The sequence below is a fragment of the Marmota monax genome, unplaced genomic scaffold, assembly GCF_021218885.2.
Source record: "Marmota monax isolate L192 unplaced genomic scaffold, Marmota_monax_Labrador192_F-V1.1 WCK01_AAM20220418_F8-fsc00190, whole genome shotgun sequence".
NCBI classification, from domain to species: Eukaryota; Metazoa; Chordata; class Mammalia; order Rodentia; family Sciuridae; genus Marmota; species Marmota monax.
Window position 1 is genome coordinate 3,270,230 of NW_026693010.1, and position 19,937 is coordinate 3,290,166.

Sequence of the window (19,937 nt, forward strand, 5' to 3'; positions counted from 1 at the left end):
GGCTGGGGGCAGCTTGGCTGGCTTCTGGCTCTAAATGCTTTGGGGTGGGGTCAGACCCTCCACCCAGAGGGGCTTAGGGCCTCTGCAAGGCTGGAGACCCACGGCCGTGCTCCCTGGCCGAGGCTGGCGCGGCAGAGGCCCTGTGTGGAGGTCGGTGGGCAGGGCTGAGTGGCGCTGGACCTGTCCTGCCAGGCTGATGTTAGGACTCTGGCTGAGTCTTTATGTCCTCTTCCCTTACAGGTGTCCTCCTCTGTCTCCCTGTGCCCCGAGGGGTGACGAGTAGCCGCCGTCTCCCCTCATCTGGGGATTTAGGCCAGCTGGACTTCTCTGAGTCCTTGTCCTTAGTGGCTTTACATAAAGTTGTGTTTTAAGAGTTTGTTTGGTGGGGACTGGGGCTGTGGCCAAGTGGCACAGACTTGCCTCGCATATGCAAGGCACTGGGTTCACTTCTCAGCCCCACATACTAATATGAAAATAAAACAAAGGCCCACCAACAACTAATAAAAATACTTTTAAAAGGTTTATTTGGTGTTTTCTTTTATTGTGGCTCAAGCAGCATCTCACTGTCTTCCACACTTTAACGGCCAGCACGGTCCAGATGTATGTCCTAAGAGGTCACCTCGGCGGCTGAATGAAGGATGGGTCAGAGGAGAAATCTGGCCACAGAGAGACCAGAGGGGCTGTTGTGACCATCTGGGTGAAGGATCCTTGGGGTTAGTGGAGAAGCAGGCTGCGTGGTGCTCGTGAGCAGGAGGGGCAGAGCTGAGGCCCGGGTTCGGCATGGGCTCAGGTGGACGTGGCTATCCCAGGAGATAGGAGAAGACTGTGAGGTCAGACCGGGGGCCAAGGAGCCAGGCCCCTGGAGGCCCTGGGGAGGTGGAGAGGCGGGTGTGGACAGTCCTGGTGGACGTGGCTTTAAATGAGGGTGGTACCCAAGAGTGCCAGGCTGGCTGTTGCAGGCTGGCCAGGCCCAGGCCTCCTGATCATATAGTGTGAGTCCGCTGTCTGGGAGAGGGGACCTATGTTGGGCTGACTCTGGAGCCAAGGAGTGGCCCCCGGAGGCCATGGGAGAAGGCCCACAGAAAGGCCGGTGAGGAGGAACAGGGGACCTCGGGGAGGTCCACAGGGGAAGTGGGAGGGCTGGCCGGGGGCTACAGGACAGGATCATTCTCAGGCAGCCCAAGCGCTCAGTGGCCACCTACCCAGCTGGGGAGTGGCGTGAGGGACGGCAGAGAGCCCCAGCTGCCTCCCTGAGCCAGCACGGCCTGGCTGGTGGGTGGGCAGGGTGGGTCCCAGCAGGAGGACCATCTCCCTGCTGGGCACAGGATCCAGAGCCATGGGCAGGACTGGAGGTTGAGGGCCCAGCTGGTCCCGGCCTGGCCTTCTGTGGCCTCTGTAGCTCCTCCCTGTGCCCAGCGTGTGTGGCCCTGGGAAGTGAGATACTGTGGCTGGATGTGGCTGGCTTAGGGCAAGGCTCTAGAGGCCATCCTGGGGACAGGACTCATTTTCTAAAATCTGTTGGCTGAGCAGCTTCATGACCAGATGTGGCAGTGCCAGGCCTTCAGGAGGGTGGCCTGCCACCAAGGCTCACACCCCCACGCCATGGCAGCCGACCTGTGGACACCACACCCTGCCCCACCCACCCAGGCTCACCTCCAGGGGTGGGGGGCTGGCTGGCCCCTTCAAGCCCCAGCTCATTTAAGGCTCCTTTGGCCCAGGACACAGTGGCAGACAGGAGAGGAAGGGAGGCCAAGGAGCTGGCCTGCTCGCGGAGGACTCAGGTGGAGGCCCACTGGCCTGGCCCGTTCTCTGTCCTTGCCGGCCGCACTGGTGTGTGTGTGTGTCCCCGGGGGTGTTCCCCTCATAGCACTGGGGGTAGTGACCTTCAGGTCCCCTGGGTCTGGCCCCCTGACCTTCAGGAGTATGGGCAGCTGTGCGAGGGGGATGGGAGAACAGGAATTGGGTCACCTTGGAACTAGCCCTTGAGAAGCCCTTGGGGAAGGGTCCTTCCTGTCCACCGAGCAGAGAAACTTCAACCAGGAGCCACGTCAATGGCGGGAATGCACGGGCTCAAGTGGGGAAAGAAGCCACAGCCCGTGGCCCAATGCAGGCTGTGCCCAAGGAGGAGGGGTTGGGGTGGGGGCCTGGGTGGTGGCAGGGCTTGGGACTGGAGCATAAGAGGGAGACCCCCAGGGGGGAGACAGGTGGGGACTGAGGAGCAGCCGCAGCTCTCGGGAGACCAGGCAGGGCAGGGCAGGGCCTGCCAGGATGCCTACCGCTGTCCAGCCATCTACACAAGTCAGTGGGGCCAGGTTCCAGGTTCAGTCTCTGAGGCCTCCCGAAGCCACCTCACAGTGGGGGTCACACATGCTGCCCTTCGTGTGGTCCCTGAGGAGGGCTCAAACTTCCTTTGCCTGCCGCCTGGCCCCAGGCCTTGCAGCTGTGAGCCGGTCTGGGCCCTGGAACTTTCTCTCAGACACCAGGTGGGAGCAGGTCCTAGCGGCTTCTGTGGGGCCGGGGACTGGGCCTGGGGTGGCTGGGAGGATCCCTGTCGGGTCCCTGATGGTCCTTCTCCCCACCACTGCCTCCTCTGCCCACAGCTGGCCTGGCCTCCTGTGTCCCAGCCTGATGGGCCTCTCCCCGGCCCCAGCCCCACCACGACCTGCCACCCCCTCCTCATCAGGGCTCAGGCAGGGCCAAGGCCCTCGTGCTACTGGGTTGTGCCCAGGGCCACCTCTTCTCCACTCCCAGGCCACCAGGCATGGCCTGGCACCCGCCCTCTCCCTGTCTCAACGAAGCAGAACCTGCCCCTGCTCTTCCAAACATGCAGACCCTGACCTTCCCCTGCGTCTTTCTCCTGGGACTCCGGGGCAGGACCCTGGCAGCCTCAGGGCCCAGTCCTGATGGCCTTCCCCAAGCCCACTCTTGGGCCTCTCTGGATATTCTTTCTTGCCCCTGAGGTTCTGTGTGCCGCAGTGCTGGGCCCCATGACCACACCACTGGAGGAGACGCAGGACACGAGACGCAATGGGATTCACTGGGCCCTGCTGGTCCCAAGTCCCGGGGCCTCAGGACAATGAGAGTTTGGAAATGGAGTCTGCAGACATCCTCACGTTGAGATGAGGCCAGCTGGACTGGGGCGGGCATCTGATCCCACAGGACGCGTGTCTCCATAAAAGGGTGCCCAGCTCAGACTGCACTCAGAGAGGTGGCCCCCGGGAGAGGCCTGCAGCACACTCTCCCTGCTGACGAGAAGAACAAGCCCCGCGACCCCAGGGCGCCCAGGCCTGGCCTCCAGCACCACTAGAGGACACGCTGTGCTGGGTATCCTGTGACGTCTGGCTAAGATGAGATCCCATGCCCTTCCGCACTCGAGGTCACCCCTCTGGGGACCTGGCTGCAGGAGACTGGCCCTCAGTGAGGCACCATCCCAGCCCTTCCTCTGCAACCCTTTCCCCACCACTGCCTCTGCTGGCCCTTGCCCCACAGCTGGCCTGGCCTCCCCTGGACCTGTAGACTGCCCAAGCAGTCCACGCCTCAGCCATGGCCAAGGGCAGCCCCTGATGCTTGTCTCTGCAGGGTCCTGTCTCCGAGCTAACTCTAGCCCAGGACCCAGGTGCTGGCTTCTCCTGTCCTCTGCCCTCCTGTCCTGAGATCTCCTAAGAGCTGCCGCGGACTGAAGCTTTCTGTCCCTTCCCAAATTTTCTCTGCTGAGCCTTGACCACCAAGGTGACGGCATTGGGAGGTCTGGCCTTCAGGAAGTGACTAGGGCCAGAGGGCATGAGTGGCCTTGGATAAGAGCCCCAGAAAGACCCCCGTCCCTCCCACCACATGAAGAGGAACTGCCTACCAACCAGGAAGCAGCTCTCACTGGACAGGAAGCTGCTGGTGCCTTGGTCAGACCACCTGCCCAGGCTTTGGTCACAGCAGCCTGAAGGCACCAAGCGCAGGCCACCCAGCTTTGCTCTGCTTTCCTCCCTCCTGTCCACACCCACTGCTGCAGGTCCCTGGCACCCCCTCCCCAAAGAGTGTGATGCCCGGCCCCCTGCAGGAGGTGTGCACATGCTCCCGAGGCCCAGTCTGGCCCTTCTGAATCCTTGGGGCACGTGGCCCTCAGGCTGGCTAGATACAGCACTGAGAGAGAAGGTGGGCAGAGGCCCCCGCCAGACCCACGGAGGCCCAAGCCGCCTCCCTGTTTGGACTGTGTAGGAGGCCAGGCCTGGAATTCTTTACTGCTGGCCACTGTCCTTCCATCAGGCTCCACAGCCATGAGCAGCCACCTGTGGCCTCCCGCCTCTGGGCCTCTCCTTTGGGGTGTCACCTTGCAAGCCTCGCCAGGTCGCTCCCTGCCCCTTGGCCCCCTTTGGATCTGGCCTCCTCCCTCAGGATGCCCACACAACATGGAAAGTCTGAAAAGGAAGCCAGACCCTTCGGCACAGAGCGGTTTCAGCAGAGGACAACTGTATTGGTGTCAGGCTACACGCACGCGCTGGGCAAAGCAGGGCGGACAGCAGGCCCAGGGCTGGGGCCAGTGTCAAAAGCAGCCTGCGACCTAGAGTGCAAAGCTGGAGGGCCACCCAGGGAGGATTCAGGTCCAAGTCCATGGGCCACAAGGCTGTCTTGCCCTGGCCCAGAGGCAGTGCCCCTGCGGGTCGGTCAGTCTCTTGACCTCCGACGTCCATCCCCAGATAAGTCACTTCACCTGTGGACCACAGAGACAGTGTGAATTGCTGCCCGGTTAGCTAAGAGGTGGGGCAGGACTGCCACCCAGCCAGGGCCCCTGTCCCCTCTGCAGCCCCAGGGCCAGTCTACCTTGAACAGGGTGACGGTGGTGCTGTAGAAGAGGCTCAGGAGGAAGAGGACGATGAAGGTGGAGGCAGTGGTCCACAGGTTCTCGAAGCCCTCCTCCTCGGCGCTCACCTCCCCCTCTGCAAGGGGACACATGGGGAGGAGGGTCAGCTTGGGCCTGGGCCCACAGCAGCAGCCAGGCTTTGTGCCAGCAGTGCATCTGGCCACCCGCCTCTTGGGCCCATCTGGGAGAGATCCAGCCAGAATGGGCTGGGTGCCCAGCAGTGTGGGCTGGACAGAGACAGCGCACAGGCCAAGCTGAGCTGGGGACTCCAGGACCTGGTCCTAGGAGCCCTGGGGTGGCACAGAGAGCAAGATGATGTGGCACACAGACAGGTGCAGGAGGGCAGAGGTGGGGGCTGCGGCAGAGTGGACTTTCCTTGAGGAGTTAGCCCAGTACCTGGGCTGCGCAGTGTGGGGGCTCCCTGTGTCTTGGGGTTGGGATGGGCAGAGGGAGCTGGGGGCCGAGGCCATCCCCTCCTTACTCTGCCAGCACTCGGCCACTCCATCCCCTGCTCAGAGCAGAGTCCATGTGGGGATGTCCTGGCTGGCTGGTCCTGCCCTATCAGCACGACAGCTCTTGGGACTGGACAGACAGACACTGGAGGGACACGGGTGCTCAGTGGAGTCTGTGGCCCCTGCACAGATGGGCCCTCGGGGACAACTGAACCCCAGGCCTCCCAGGGCTGAGCACATGGGGGATGTCTAGGAGGTGGCCGCAGGCTGGGCTGTGTGCCTGGTGACCTTGTTGGGTCCCTGTCTTCCCCACAGAGGCCTCGAGCCCCCTGGGCCTTCTCCTGCCTGCTGTTCTCCAGGTGGGGGAGCAAGGTGGGTGCTTGCGGGGCAGACCGCTCAGACAGGGCTCCCAAGTTGTCCTTATCAGAGGGGCACCCAGGGCCACCCGCTGCCCTCAGGGCATATCTGGACACTGCCTCCTCTGTCAGGATGTGGCCTGGACCCTGCTTCTCTCACAGGTGGCTGCTGGGGTTACCCACAGCCTCCACCGAGAGCCTGGACAGGAGGCACCAGTCCCTGGGGCAGCTGCCACAGGACACAGGCTGGGACTCCCCAAGAAGCTGCAGTGGCAGAGCCAGGGTGGTGCTCTGAGCCCTGGGCCTGAGGACAGCAGCCCTGGCAAAAGTGCAGGCGGGCCGAGCCAGGGAAGCATCTCCACACACAGACAGAAGGACAGCAGAGGCCAGCGGGAAGCCCTGAGGCAGCAGTGCAGGGAGGGCTCCAGAGTGTGGTGGACAGCCGCCCGGCTGGGGCCCGCCCAGGCCAGGCCTGCAGAGTGCGTCCACGTGCTCGTGAGCACAGGTGAGTGGGCTTGGGTGTGCTGTGTGTCCCTGCCCGGCGCGCCTGTGCCTGGGGAGTCCGTGTGCCTGCCTGTCAGTGTGTGTGTGTGAGTCTGTGTGTGCGGGGACATGGGTGCCCGTGTGTGCGAGTGTCTGTGTGTGCGGGTGTGCTGCATGTGTGGTGTGGCAGAGCTTTTGGCTGTTTCTGGAAGCAGCTGGAGGAAGAGCGTGGCAACTGCCCACCCCGAGTGCCCTGGGAGGCTGCGGGTGGCAGGTGGCGAGGCAGGAGGGGCCGCGTGGAGGGCGCGAGGGACACAGCAGGTGAGAGCATCGCACACTCAAGACCAGCATCTTTTGAACGGATCTTTTTATTCTGATTTTTATAAAATGCGGCATCTCACTCCACTGATGCAGTTAGTGTGCACACAGAGCGAAGGGACCCCAGGACCTGGACTGGCGGGTGGCCAGCGGGTCAGTAGCAGGTGCTGGCCGTGTCAGACATGATCAGGGACACGTTGTACAGGGTGGGTTTACCAGTGGACTTGTCCACAGTCTTCTCGGTCACCATGTGTGGCAGGGCCTCGTGGCCTACGACGCAGGCGAAGACCTCGCCTGAGTTCCAGTCTTCCTCGGTCACTGTCAGGATGCTGTGGGCATAGTAGAGGCCCGGGGCCTGGGGCTCAGGCGTCGGGGCGCTTGTCGCGTACTTGTCTGAGGACACGGGCTGCCCCCGGTGCAGCCACTGCACGAAGACGTCCGGGGGAGAGAAGCCCTTCACCAGGCAGGTGACCGTGGCCGACTCCTGCAGGAGCAGCTGCTCCCGGGCTGGCGGCAGCAGGTACACGGCCGGGGGGTGCCTGGCCGCCTCTGCGAGAAGAGAGACAGTGGTGAGTGAAGGTGGGACGGGGGGATCCTGGGAGCAGGGGGGGCGGGGTGCGGGGGGCCGAGCCTACCCCTGGGCTTGGAGATGATCTCCTTCAGCGGTGAGGGCAGGTCATTGTGGGTCACTGTGCATGTGAACTGCTCCCCGGACTCCCAGTCTTCCACGCAGACACTGGCCTCACCCACAGCACTGAAGGTGCCGTTGGGGTGGCTGCTGGAGATGTTGGTGTGGGTTTTCAGAGCCTCTCCATTCTGGCGGGCCCAGGTGATGATCAGGCTGTCGTAGGTGGCCAGGTCTGTGACCAGGCAGGACAGCTTGGCCGATTTGGTGAGGAAGATGCCGGCAAAGGTCGGGGGGACGGTGAAGACCCGGATGCCTGTGGGTGGACTTGCTGTGGAGAGAATGCTGGTTGAGTGGTGGGTGGACGTGAGACTGGGGGCAGCTCCCCAGGAGTGGCAGCAGATCCGCCCAGCCCTGGTGTCCTGCTGCAGCAGGGGCGATTCCCCCATCCCCACCCAACTGCTGCTTCTGCTGCCTCTGCCCCTGCCCAGGCCCGGGCAGCAGATGGCACGTCTGGGGGGCAGGCACCACCTGAGGGAACCTGTGTGGGTGCCCTGGCAGGGTGTGGGGAGTGCTGGGCCCGGGACAGGGGCACTCACTGGTGCCACACACGGAGGACACGTTCTTCTGGAAGGTGAGTCCCCTGTGATCCACGCGGCAGGTGAACACGTGCTGGCTCAGCCAGTCGCTCTCAGTGATGGTCAGTGTGCTGGTGACCTTGAAGGTTGAGCGTTGGGACCCACTGGCTTCTGCGGTCACTGGGCCCGTAGTGAAGCCAGACGTCAAGACCTTTCCCTCCCGGAGCCAGGACACTGTGATCTGCTTGGGACTGAAGTCCGTGGCCTGGCAGATGAGGCTGGACTCGCGTTTGCCGGGACCAGAGAAGGAGTCTCGAGATGGGATGAACACACTCACGTTGGGGGACTGGTCCACTCCAATACCTGAGATCAGGGACAAGGTGTCAGCTCGGCCTGTGAAGCAGCCCCCCATAGCTCCCTCCAGCCAGGCCAGAGTGTCCCCAACCTCACCTGGGAGGGGCACCTCCTTGTGTTTGTTGTTACCGCCATGCTGGACTCTGCACACCAGGAACTCGTCGGGGTCCTGAAAGGCGTCCTTGGAGGACAGCAGGACCTGAGAGGTGGCGGCATACTTGCCCTGCACCATCGTCGAAGGGAAGGTCCTGACACCCTGACGGATCGCTGTGTTGTTCTTGAAGTTCCAGGAGAAGGTGGCTGTGTCGGGCAGGAAGTCCTTGGCCAGGCAGCCCACGGTCACCAGGCTCTCGTCGGACAAGGGACTCTCACAGGAAATGAGGGGGAAGAGGCTCGGGGATGACTGGCTCGCTGAGGACCCCGAGGCACAAAAAGAAAGGGAAGGGTGAGAAGTCGTCTCCTGTGCTCTGCTGGTCAGGGGTTTCTCCCAGCCCCCACCCCACTGCAGCTCGCTCCAGTGCTGAGCCTCCGGTAGGCCCCCCGGCCTGCACAGACGAGGCTGGCTGTGGCAGGAGGCCAGGTGACAGCTGAACTGATGTGAGGCTTCTGGGGCAGCGGGAGGGCCTCTGGCTGTAGGACCCCAGTTTTTAAAGCCAGGAGGGTGGGAGGGGGCTCCCAACAGCACATGTCGAGCTGGCCACAGGCAGCACTGACACCTGCACTCAGGGACAGGCCTGCATCCCGGCTCCCCATGCAGGAGGCTCAGCTGGAGCTCAAGCCTGAGCCAGCTCTGCCTCTTCCTGGGCACTGGCCCTCAGCACTGGCAGGCTCAGCTCCCACAGCACCCAGCTCGGGCACAGAAGCTCACCCTGAAATCTCCCCAGGCAGGCAGCTCCAGGCAGGGTGTGGGAAGCACGTGGAGTCAGTGCAACCCTCCACCCAAGCACAGTGGATCACAAATATCTGCCCAGACAGTGTTGGCCAGGACCAACCGGCACAGCCAGCTCAGCTCAGCAGGGTCCATGTGGCCCAGCAGATGTCAATCCAGCCCCAAACAGTCTCTTCAGACTTGCTAAAGGAGCTGAACTTCCATAAGCCCTGCTGACTCTAGATCAGCACCTTTCAGCTATGCCCAGTCTAGGGCAGCTCTGCCCATGCATTTCAGGTCACCTCACCCAGCTCAGCACAAGTCACAGAGACCAGCCCAGCTCAGCTAGTTCACCCTTGCTATAGCAGCTAACCCAGCTAAGCCCAGAATAACCCAAAACAGCCCAGCTCATCCAAGCCCAGATCGGCCCAGCTCAGTTTAGCCAATTTAGTTCCATATAGCTCAGCGAAGCTCAGCCCAGTCCACTCCACGTGACCTCAGCTCAGCTAAGTGTGGTTCAGCTTGGCTTAGCCCAGCTCCGTTGAACCCATGGGAGCCCACCCATCTCATCCCTGCCCAGTTCAGCCCAGCTAAGCCCTGTCAGCCCAGCTCAGTTCATCCATCTCAGCCAGCTCAGTCCAGCCCAGCCCAGATCAACCCAGCTCTGCTTAGCCCAGCCCAGCCAGCTCAGCCCAGTTCTGCTTAGCTCAGCTCAACCCAGCCCAGCCCAGCTCAGCCCAGCTCAGCTCTGCTTAGTCCACCTCAGCCCAGCTCAGCCCAGCCTAGCTCTGCTTAGCCCAGCCCAGCTCAGCCAGCCCAGCCAGGTCAGCCCAGCTCAGCCCAGCTCAGCTCAGCTCAGCCCAGCCCACCGAAGCCCAGCTCAGCTCAGATCAGCTCTGCTTAGCCCCGGCTCAGCTCAGCCCAGACAGCTTAGCCTAGCCCAGCTCTGCTTAGCTCAGCTCAGCCCAGCCTAACCCAGCCAGCTCAGCTCAGCTCTGCTTAGCCCAGCTCAGCCCAGCTCAGCCCAGTCCTGCTTAGCCCAGCAAGCTTAGCTTAGCCCAGGTCAGCCCATCAAGCCCAGCCACCTCAGCCCAGCTCAGCCCAGCCCAGCCCAGCTCTGCTTAGCCCAGCCAGCTCAGCCCAGCTCAGCCCAGCCCAGCCCAGCTCTGCTTAGCCCAGCCTAGCATAGCCCAGCCAGCTCAGCTCAGCCCAGCCCAGCCCAGCTCTGCTTAGCCCAGCCAGCTCAGCCCAGCTCAGCCCAGCCCAGCCCAGCTCTGCTTAGCCCAGCCTAGCATAGCCCAGCCAGCTCAGCTCAGCCCAGCCCAGCCCAGCTCTGCTTAGCCCAGCCCAGCTCTGCTTAGCCCAGCCAGCTCAGCTCAGCTCAGCTCAGCTCAGCCCAGCTCAGCCCAGCCCAGCCCAGCTCTGCTTAGCCCAGCCTAGCATAGCCCAGCCAGCTCAGCTCAGCTCAGCTCAGCTCAGCCCAGCCCAGCCCAGCCTAGCATAGCCCAGCCAGCTCAGCCCAGCTCAGCCCAGCCAGCTCAGCCCAGCTCAGCCCAGCCAGCTCAGCCCAGCTCAGCCCAGCTCAGCTCAGCCCAGCCTAGCATAGCCCAGCCAGCTCAGCTCAGCTCAGCTCAGCTCAGCCCAGCCTAGCATAGCCCAGCCAGCTCAGCCCAGCTCAGCCCAGCCAGCTCAGCCCAGCTCAGCCCAGCCAGCTCAGCCCAGCTCAGCCCAGCTCAGCTCAGCCCAGCCCAGCCCAGCTCTGCTTAGCCTAGCCTAGCATAGCCCAGCCAGCTCAGCTCAGCTCAGCCCAGCTCAGCCCAGCCCAGCCCAGCCCAGCTCAGCTCAGCCCAGCCTAGCATAGCCCAGCCAGCTCAGCTCAGCTCAGCTCAGCTCAGCTCAGCCCAGCCTAGCATAGCCCAGCCAGCTCAGCTCAGCTCAGCCCAGCCCAGCTCTGCTTAGCCCAGCCTAGCATAGCCCAGCCAGCTCAGCCCAGCTCAGCCCAGCCAGCTCAGCCCAGCTCAGCCCAGCTCAGCTCAGCCCAGCCCACCGAAGCCCAGCTCAGCCCAGCCCAGCTCAGCTTTGCTTAGCCCAGCTCAGTTCAGCCCAGCATAGCCCAGCTCAGCCCAGCTCAGCTCAGCCCAGCACAGCCCAGCAGACCTCAGCTAAAGCCACCCCATTCCTGGGTCCTGCACAGCCCTGCTGGCTTCTGTCTCCTACCCTCCTACCCTATTCTGCCTGGCTCTCGGCTGCAGAGCAAGCTTATCAATCACTACCATCCTTGAACAGCAGGGAAGACTATATCCTGACAACTTCAAATTCACTGAAACATCTTGAGATTTAGATCAAGAATGTAGGGTCTTTCCTAACAACAATGAAAAATCCCTTTCCTGCCAGAATCCCCGGCATTGCTCTGTCAGGGGAAGCACTCTGGGTCGTCTCCCTCAGAGCCCAACTTCCGGGAGACAGCACCCTTTAGCCTGGACTCCTTCTTCCAAGACTAAAATTAACCCCCAATGCTAAGCTCCCTCTAGATTAAAACCGTTACTGACAACGACCAGAAAAGTCATTTTATCTAAATTTGCCACTTAAAATTCTTCTGTTTGCCATGAAGCTCTTTAGAAGCACAATAACCATCTAAAAGCCAGAGCTGCATTTATAACCTAAGCTGAGACAGTGTCAGTAGAGCTTTGTGAATTGAAAAGCATCATGAGCAGAACCATCAAGTTAATAAGCACTAGAGCCCCTCCTGCCCATTTCCCCTCAACGGGGACTTCAGGAGAAGTTCAAAATGGATCCTAGACAACGGCCCCTCAAGGGCCTCACAAAAGCCTTCTCTTCCCAAAAGATCCGTTCCCCTTCAAATTGGAGGAAACATCAGTACAAACTTTCCAGAAAAGCGGCCTTGGCAGTGGGCACTGCCTCTCTTACCACGTTGGGTGCCGGGTCACAGGGAGGTCCCGAGGGTCTTTGATTCTTCCAAGTGCATTATATCCAGGTGATTCACGATTAGCCACTTGCCCTGGTGGCAGCAGCCAGGCCCACACATTCCCAGGTCCAGGCGGTCCTGGGGGACCCAGGCCAAGGCCAGGCCAGGAGCAACCTGCTCTCAGATCCCTGCCAGCGCTCCCTGGACAAGAAGCCCAGCCAGCGTGGTCAGGAAGAGAGCCTCATCTTCGGGCCAGTGCCTGCATTCTTTTTTTTGCCCTATCTTGCTGGATTTTCTCTTAATTCACGAACTACCACCTTTAACTGAAGTAATTCAAGACAACTCTTCACCCTTCACCTAAAATTTATTCTAAAATGAATATTGGAAAAGTGGTCTCAAAAATAACTTCAAAAGGCATCTTTCCAGAATGTCTAAGTGTCTCTTAATCACAGAGTAAAGGGACTGGCTTAAAAATCGTAAAGAGTCACTGTAAAAATAATGCTGCAGGCTTTAGTTAAAGGGTTGAGATTAATTGTCACACGGAGGACAACAAAGTAATTTACAAAAAGTTTTCTAAGTACATTAATAAACTGCCCCAAGACTGTTCACTTTCATATACATCTTGCTTTGAAGTTGGTCAGTCAAGTCTGAACAAACTAGAATCCATAAGCCAAGACTGAAACCGCACAGCTGAAAGAGGCCCTGGCACTTCCCGCCAGCACCCTCACCTTATTTTAGAAATGCAAATCGTGCAGGTGTTGTTTTGCTGGGGAACTTTCGGATCTATGCTGCTGGCAGAGCCTTTCAGTGCCACTTCCTCTTACCACAGCTATAAATTTACCTATGGTGTTTTTTTGCTTCCTGAAATAGACTCTCCATGTGGCCTGCTTCCTGCCACCTGCAGAGGGTGGAGGGGCTGTGTCCCCCCCTCCCCACTGCTGAAGCCATCTTGGACCCACTCATCATCCAGCTCACCACTGTTCAATTAATTAAAAAAATAAATTAGCTTCCTTGCTGCCAAAGCCAGTCCCGAATCAGACATTGCAGACAGGACTTACAGTTGTTCACTGGAAAGTTTTCAATAAAAACCGAACTTACTAAAAACCTCTCGTATTTTTAAGTCACAATTTTCTTGCCATTTTTGTCGGCAACCACTATGCAGACACTAAGAAGTGAGCCTTTCCAAGCTCCTGCCAGGGACTGTCCTCTCGGAGCCTGGCTCCCCTGGTCCCTGTGTCCCTGCCAGGACTGCAGCTGCCCACTCACCAGGACCGAGGCTACTCACTCACTCAGAGTTAACTTTATAGAAGTTAAACTACTGCCTGGCACACAGCACACCTCAGGATTCTAAGGAAAGCCCTCTATTCCACGCTCTCCCGGGCGCCATAGCCCTTCTACAGGGGCTATCACTGAGGCACACTCCTCAGCCAACACCGGCTCAAAAACTGAACATCATCCAGACCCCCGAGGGGTCCTGCTCTTTTTTAGCAACTCACCCCAAACACGGCCTCCCACCCTGAGCCCCCTTCCAGAGGCTCACTTTCTCCATTGGATACACCAGACCTTATTCCAGTTTTCCAAAGGCATCTGGAAGCCAAGGGAGGCTCCCCAGTCCCTGGCCCCTCCTGGCCAGCCCACCTGGGTCCCCCCGGGAACATGTCCCAAGAACCAGTCTTGGGTGCTCAGAAAACCGAAGAGTGGAGATTGAAAGCCAGGAGAAGTTGTTCTTACCTGAAGAGACGGTGACTGAGGTCCCTCGACCCCATACGTCCATGCCATAGTAATCACAATGGTGCAGTCTCCACCTGCACCCCACAAGAACCCTGGAGCCTGCCCTGACATGGTCCCCTGGCTGCGACACTGACCTCTGGCACCACACGGGAGCCGGCCAGTCACTCCTCTCCTCACCTGGGCCAGCGGCTCCTGAGCCCTTCATGGCCCCAATCCACACATTCCAGCCTGGACCCTCAGAAGCTGGACTGCGGTGGCCTGGGAAATGTGACCCTTGACTGACCGCTCCTAATTCCCAGGAGCCCAACAGACACCAACAGGCCCTGCCCAAAACGCAGGGCCTCAGAGTAGACAGAAGCCCAGTCATGCCGCAGTCACAAGATGCCTGATGTGGCTTGGCACAGACCGGAGCCCTCACCCACACCAGCCAGTCATGCCCCTGCCCAGACTCCCGTGGCTCAGCTGGGGACGAGGGGGCCTGGATCTCCATCTCCCATTGCCGCGGCCCTCCCCCGGCTCCCTCTCCTGGGTTCCAGAATGCCGCTCTGACACAGAGACCCTGAAATGCCGAGTCTCCCCAAGTCAGATAGATAGGGTGGGCGGAGGACTCACCTGAGCTGACCGTCACCAGGGTTCCCTGGCCCCAGACATCAAAAACATCATCACATTGTGACAAATGTGGCTGGGACCCAGACAAGAACCGTGCCAGTCATGCCCCTGTCCCAGACTCCCGTGGCTCAAAGTGGGCATCAGCTCCCATTGCCGCGGCCCTCCCCCGGCTCCCTCTCCTGGGTTCCAGAATGCCGCTCTGACACGGAGACCCTGAAATGCGAGTCTCCCCAAGTCAGATAGATAGGGTGGGCGGAGGACTCACCTGAGCTGACGGTCACCAGGGTTCCCTGGCCCCAGACATCAAATGCATTGTCACATTGTGACAAATGTGGCTGGGTCCCAGACAAGAACCGCACCAGTCAGGGCCCTGACACTACCTAAGATTGAGCCCTTGAAGGTGAGGGCAGTAGGACCCCCAGAGAGACCCCTGGTGCAGAGTCCAGGGCAGAGGGAGTTGTCTGCATGAGCTGCGACCTCCTGCCGGCCCCAGTCCAGCCCCAGCCCCTTTTGGCCCAAGACCCACTTTCATTTGCCCCAAAATGCAGCAGAAGCTTTCTGAGAGGAGAGGAGAGAGGTTGGAAGGACTTACCTGAGGAGACGGTGACCAGGGTGCCAGGGCCCCAGTAATCAAAGTAATCACATTGCCACAGCCCCAGTTTGGGGTGATACAAAAACCTTGCCCACCTGCCGCCCGTGCCCAGCTGGCCACAGCCCAGAGGCCTGCTCCTAAGCTCATCTCACCCAACACAAAGCACAAGGCAGGCGGCTCCCAGCCTGCTCTGAGCGCCTGGACCCCAGGGCCGGGAGGGAGACAGGCTGAAGGGTCCAGGGAGAGGCAGCCTAGGCGCCCTGGCCCGGGGCTCCTGGTTCCTGTGGCCACGGGGCCCCCAGCTCTGCTGCCCAGACAGCCTGTGGCCAGGCTCTGCCTAGCAGGGCCACCACGGCAGTCCGATCCCCTGGGCTGGCAGAGACAGCAACTGGTCCACCCTCCAGTGCTGGACCCAGGTGGGCTACAGGACCCAGATGGGCACAGGGCCCAGAGATCAGGCAGGGAAGACAGAGGGATTTGCAGGGGACTCACCTGAGGAGACGGTGACCAGGGTGCCCTGGCCCCAGTATTGATCACATTGCCACAGCCCCAATTTGGGATGGTACAAAAACCTTGCCCACCTGCCGCCCGTGCCCAGCTGGCCACAGCACAGAGGCCTGCTCCTAAGCTCATCTCACCTAACACAAAGCACAAAGCAGCCTGCTCTGGGTGCCTGGGCTGGGAGGGAGACGGGCAAGGGCTGAAGAGCCCAGGGAGACGCAGCCCAGGCCCCCTGGCCCGGGGCTCCGAGTTCCTGTGGCCACGGTGCCCCCAGCTCTGCCAGCAAGCTCTCCCTCCCAGACAGCCTGTGGCCAGGCTTCCCTCTGCCTAGCGGGACCACCACCACCGTCCGATCCCCCAGGCTGGGGCTGTAGCGATCTGGCAGAGACGGCAACTATACACCCTCCAGCACTGGACCCAGATGGGGTACAGAGCCCAGGGACCAGGCAGGGAAAAGAGAGAGACCTGGAGGGGACTCACCTGAGGAGACGGTGACCAGGGTGCCCTGGCCCCAGTGATCAAAGTACCAGTAGCACAGCCTCTGCCCTGTGGCTGCTCTCATACAAAAATGTCTTCTTGGCCTGGCTCTGCCCATCCACCCTAGCTGTCCCCAAGAACAGGACTCACCTGAGGAGACGGTGACCAGGGTGCCCTGGCCCCAGAAGTCGAAGTCAGCAAGGCACAGTGAGCTTGCCCTGTGGCCAGGGACACAGAAACCTCCAGCACAGGGTCCCGGGGAGCCCAGGGGAGCCCCAGACCCTGGAAATTCTGCCCTCTGCTTGGAGAGACCTCCACCCCAGTCCCCAGCCAACCCCCTGCCTCCGCCCCGCTGGGGTGCAGGTGGGGCTTTTCATTGGTCCCGGGGGACACAGTTTCCCTGCTGAGCTCTGCTGATGCCTGTGTCTGTGTGCTGCTTAGCCCCTGCCCACACCACCTGTCCCTCTGCATTCTCCTGCCCGTGGGCCAGCCCCGCTCACCCTCCACCAGGGCCCAGTGCGTCTTCTCCCTGGGCTCACAGAGCTCGTGGGTGCTGCTGGTTTTCGTAGAACCCTCAGTCACGGTGGATCCAGTTACCACTGTGGTTCCCGGCTCAGCCAAAACCCCCACCCCCCAACCCCCGCAGGCAGGAGGCCCCTGAGAGCAGCCCCTGGTGGGCTGGACCGGGCCCTTATCTTCCCCTCTGCCATCGACTCACACGGAGACCCAACCCCCAGCGGTACAGTCACTCCTGCGCTGGGAGCAGATGGCCTGCCCCTGTAGCGGTCACTAGAGTGTCAGGCTTTTTCTTCTCTTAGAGCTCCCAGCTGGGGGGACGCAGGTCTGCCGCCCTCTGGTCATGCTGGCTGCAGGGACAGGCCGGCTGTGGCAGTGGGGGGCGGCACCCTGGTCTGGAGGACTGGGGACTCCCAGATTGGCATTTGCAAGGTCCTGGAGGACAGTGTCCCTGGTGCTGGGTCCTGTGGCTGTGTCCCCTCCCTGACCCCCTGGAGCTCCTAGCCCTAAACAAGGGGTGGTGACATCCCCTGGATGGGTGCAGGAAACATGGCTAAGGCAGACAACCCTGCCCTAGACCTGCACGGCTGCCCTCCACCTGGACCCAGGGGCTGCGTGCGTCCACCACCTGTCAGGCCCTGGGCTGGGGTGGGCCACACAGGAGCCCAGGCGTGGCCCTTAATGAGTGCGGAGTCACCTAGGCCTGAATGTAGCAGTGAGCACATGTGGGGGGACTGCTGGGGTGGGGCACAGAGCAGCCAAGATGGGAAGGCGCCCTGACATCACGGGGAGGCCTGGGAGGGGACAGGAGCTGACAGCAGGACTGGCTCTGGACATGCGGCTGAGATGAAGGTGGCCTGAGAGAACAGCCCAGGGCCCGGGGGTACGGGCTGCTCTGGTACAGTGTGGCCCAGGAAGGGCATCTGTGAAGGGACCCTGGGAAGGAGAGGGTGAGGTGGGGTGAGCTGCGGGGCTCCTGCAGGGGTCGGCAGCACAGGGAGGTCCTGGGAACAAAGGGTAGGAGACCCCACAGGAAGGGAAGAGTGCCAGGTGGCACCAGGGCAGGGATGAGCAGCGGATATGAGAAGCTGAGAAGCCTCCATGTAAGGGCAGGGGACCATGACCAGGGAGGGGTGGGCAAAGGAGGCCAAGAGGGAGAGCGGAGGAGGGGAGGCGAGGGCAGACCTGGGATCAGGGCAAAGGACGGTGAGGAGGGAAGTTGACTAAGGCCTGGGACTGGGGCACAGGACAGTGAGGACAGGAGGTGACTGAGGCCTAGGAACAGGGACACAGAAAGGTGACGACAGGAGGTGACTGAGGCTTAGGACCAGGGACACAGGAGAATGAGGATAGGAGGTGACTGAGGCTTAGGACCAGGGACACAGGAGAATGAGGACAGGAGGTGACTGAGGTTTAGGACCAGGGACACAGGAGGTGAGGACAGGAGATGACTGAGACTTAGATCCAGGGGCACAGGAGGTGAGGACACAGGTGACTGAGGCTTAGGTCCAGGGGCACAGGAGGTGAGGACACAGGTGACTGAGGCTTAGGTCCAGGGGCACAGGAGGTGAGGACACAGGTGACTGAGGCTTAGGTCCAGGGGCACAGGAGGTGAGGACACAGGTGACTGAGGCTTAGGTCCAGGGACACAGGAGGTGAGGACACAGGTGACTGAGACTTAGGTCCAGGGGCACAGGAGGTGAGGACACAGGTGACTGAGGCTTAGGTCCAGGGGCACAGGAGGTGAGGACACAGGTGACTGAGACTTAGGTCCAGGGGCACAGGAGGTGAGGACAGGAGGTAACTGAGGCTTAGGTCCAGGGGCACAGGAGGTGAGGACACAGGTGACTGAGGTCTAGGTCCAGGGACACAGGAGGTGAGGACACAGGTGACTGAGGCTTAGGTCCAGGGGCACAGGAGGTGAGGACACAGGTGACTGAGGCTTAGGTCCAGGGGCACAGGAGGTGAGGACACAGGTGACTGAGGCTTAGGTCCAGGGGCACAGGAGGTGAGGACACAGGTGACTGAGGCTTAGGTCCAGGGGCACAGGAGGTGAGGACATAGGTGACTGAGGCTTAGGTCCAGGGGCACAGGAGGTGAGGACACAGGTGACTGAGGCTTAGGTCCAGGGGCACAGGAGGTGAGGACACAGGTGACCGAGGCTTAGGTCCAGGGGCACAGGAGGTGAGGACACAGGTGACCGAGGCTTAGGTCCAGGGGCACAGGAGGTGAGGACAGAGGTGACTGGGGCTTAGGTCCAGGGGCACAGGAGGTGAGGACACAGGTGACTGAGGCTTAGGTCCAGGGGCACAGGAGGTGAGGACACAGGTGACCGAGGCTTAGGTCCAGGGGCACAGGAGGTGAGGACAGTAGGTGACTGAGGCTTAGGTCCAGGGGCACAGGAGGTGAGGACATAGGTGACTGAGGCTTAGGTCCAGGGGCACAGGAGGTGAGGACACAGGTGACCGAGGCTTAGGTCCAGGGGCACAGGAGGTGAGGACACAGGTGACTGAGGCTTAGGTCCAGGGGCACAGGAGGTGAGGACACAGGTGACTGAGGCTTAGGTCCAGGGGCACAGGAGGTGAGGACACAGGTGACCGAGGCTTAGGTCCAGGGGCACAGGAGGTGAGGACAGTAGGTGACTGAGGCTTAGGTCCAGGGGCACAGGAGGTGAGGACACAGGTGACCGAGGCTTAGGTCCAGGGGCACAGGAGGTGAGGACAGTAGGTGACTGAGGCTTAGGTCCAGGGGCACAGGAGGTGAGGACACAGGTGACTGAGGCTTAGGTCCGGGGGCACAGGAGGTGAGGACACAGGTGACTGAGGCTTAGGTCCAGGGGGCACAGGAGGTGAGGACACAGGTGACTGAGGCTTAGGTCCAGGGACACAGGAGGTGAGGACACAGGTGACTGAGGCTTAGGTCCAGGGGCACAGGAGGTGAGGACACAGGTGACTGAGGATTAGGTCCAGGGGCACAGGAGGTGAGGACACAGGTGACTGAGGCTTAGGTCCAGGGGCACAGGAGGTGAGGACACAGGTGACTGAGGCTTAGGTCCAGGGGCACAGGAGGTGAGGACACAGGTGACTGAGGCTTAGGTCCGGGGGCACAGGAGGTGAGGACACAGGTGACTGAGGCTTAGGTCCAGGGGCTCAGGAGGTGAGGACAGGAGGTGACTGAGGCTTAGGTCCAGGGGCACAGGAGGTGGGGACACATGTGACTGAGGCTTAGGTCCAGGGGCACAGGAGGTGAGGACAGGAGGTATGTGGCTTCATGGGTCTTCTTTCCTGGTTTGGCCTCCTCAGTGGGATCGAGACAGACGTGGGTCTTCCTCCTCTCTCTGGCTGTCCTGCTCAGGTGACCTCTGAACCTGCCCTCTGAGACTCACCTCCTCTGGGGCCCTGTGTCTCTAGCCCTCTGAGGCTCCCCTCTCCTCTCTGCTGAGGAATTTGCTGGAGGAGAGGAGCTGCTGTGGGACCTGAGGACGCAGCTGGCCTTGCTGTCTAGGGCCAGGGCTGCTGTCAGCTGGGGTGGCCTCCAGCCCTGCCCTTCCCCAGGCCCCTGCACCTCTGCTCTGCACCCTGCAGAGGAGCAGCCTGACTGCAGGCACCATGTCCCAGGCCGTCTGTAGGTCCTGAGCTCCTCTTGGCCACAGTGTGACGGGGACTGCCCTGTGCAGAGTGTGGAGACCCTCAGAGGAAG

The 19,937-nt window shown here is 61.1% G+C and overlaps 2 gene segments (V, D, J or C); both read right to left on the reverse strand.

The window, feature by feature from the left end:
• Positions 1 to 14,541, reverse strand: part of LOC124098272 (immunoglobulin heavy constant alpha 2-like) — a 123,486-nt gene extending 108,945 nt beyond the window's left edge. Inside the window, exon 1 of the C gene segment in view lies at positions 14,418 to 14,541.
• Positions 4,445 to 19,937, reverse strand: part of LOC124098269 (Ig mu chain C region membrane-bound form-like) — a 167,622-nt gene continuing 152,129 nt past the window's right edge. Inside the window, 6 exon segments of the C gene segment in view lie at positions 4,445 to 4,702; positions 4,813 to 4,928; positions 6,678 to 7,010; positions 7,097 to 7,417; positions 7,686 to 8,027; positions 8,115 to 8,429. Coding sequence covers positions 4,694 to 4,702; positions 4,813 to 4,928; positions 6,678 to 7,010; positions 7,097 to 7,417; positions 7,686 to 8,027; positions 8,115 to 8,429 — 1,436 coding nt within the window.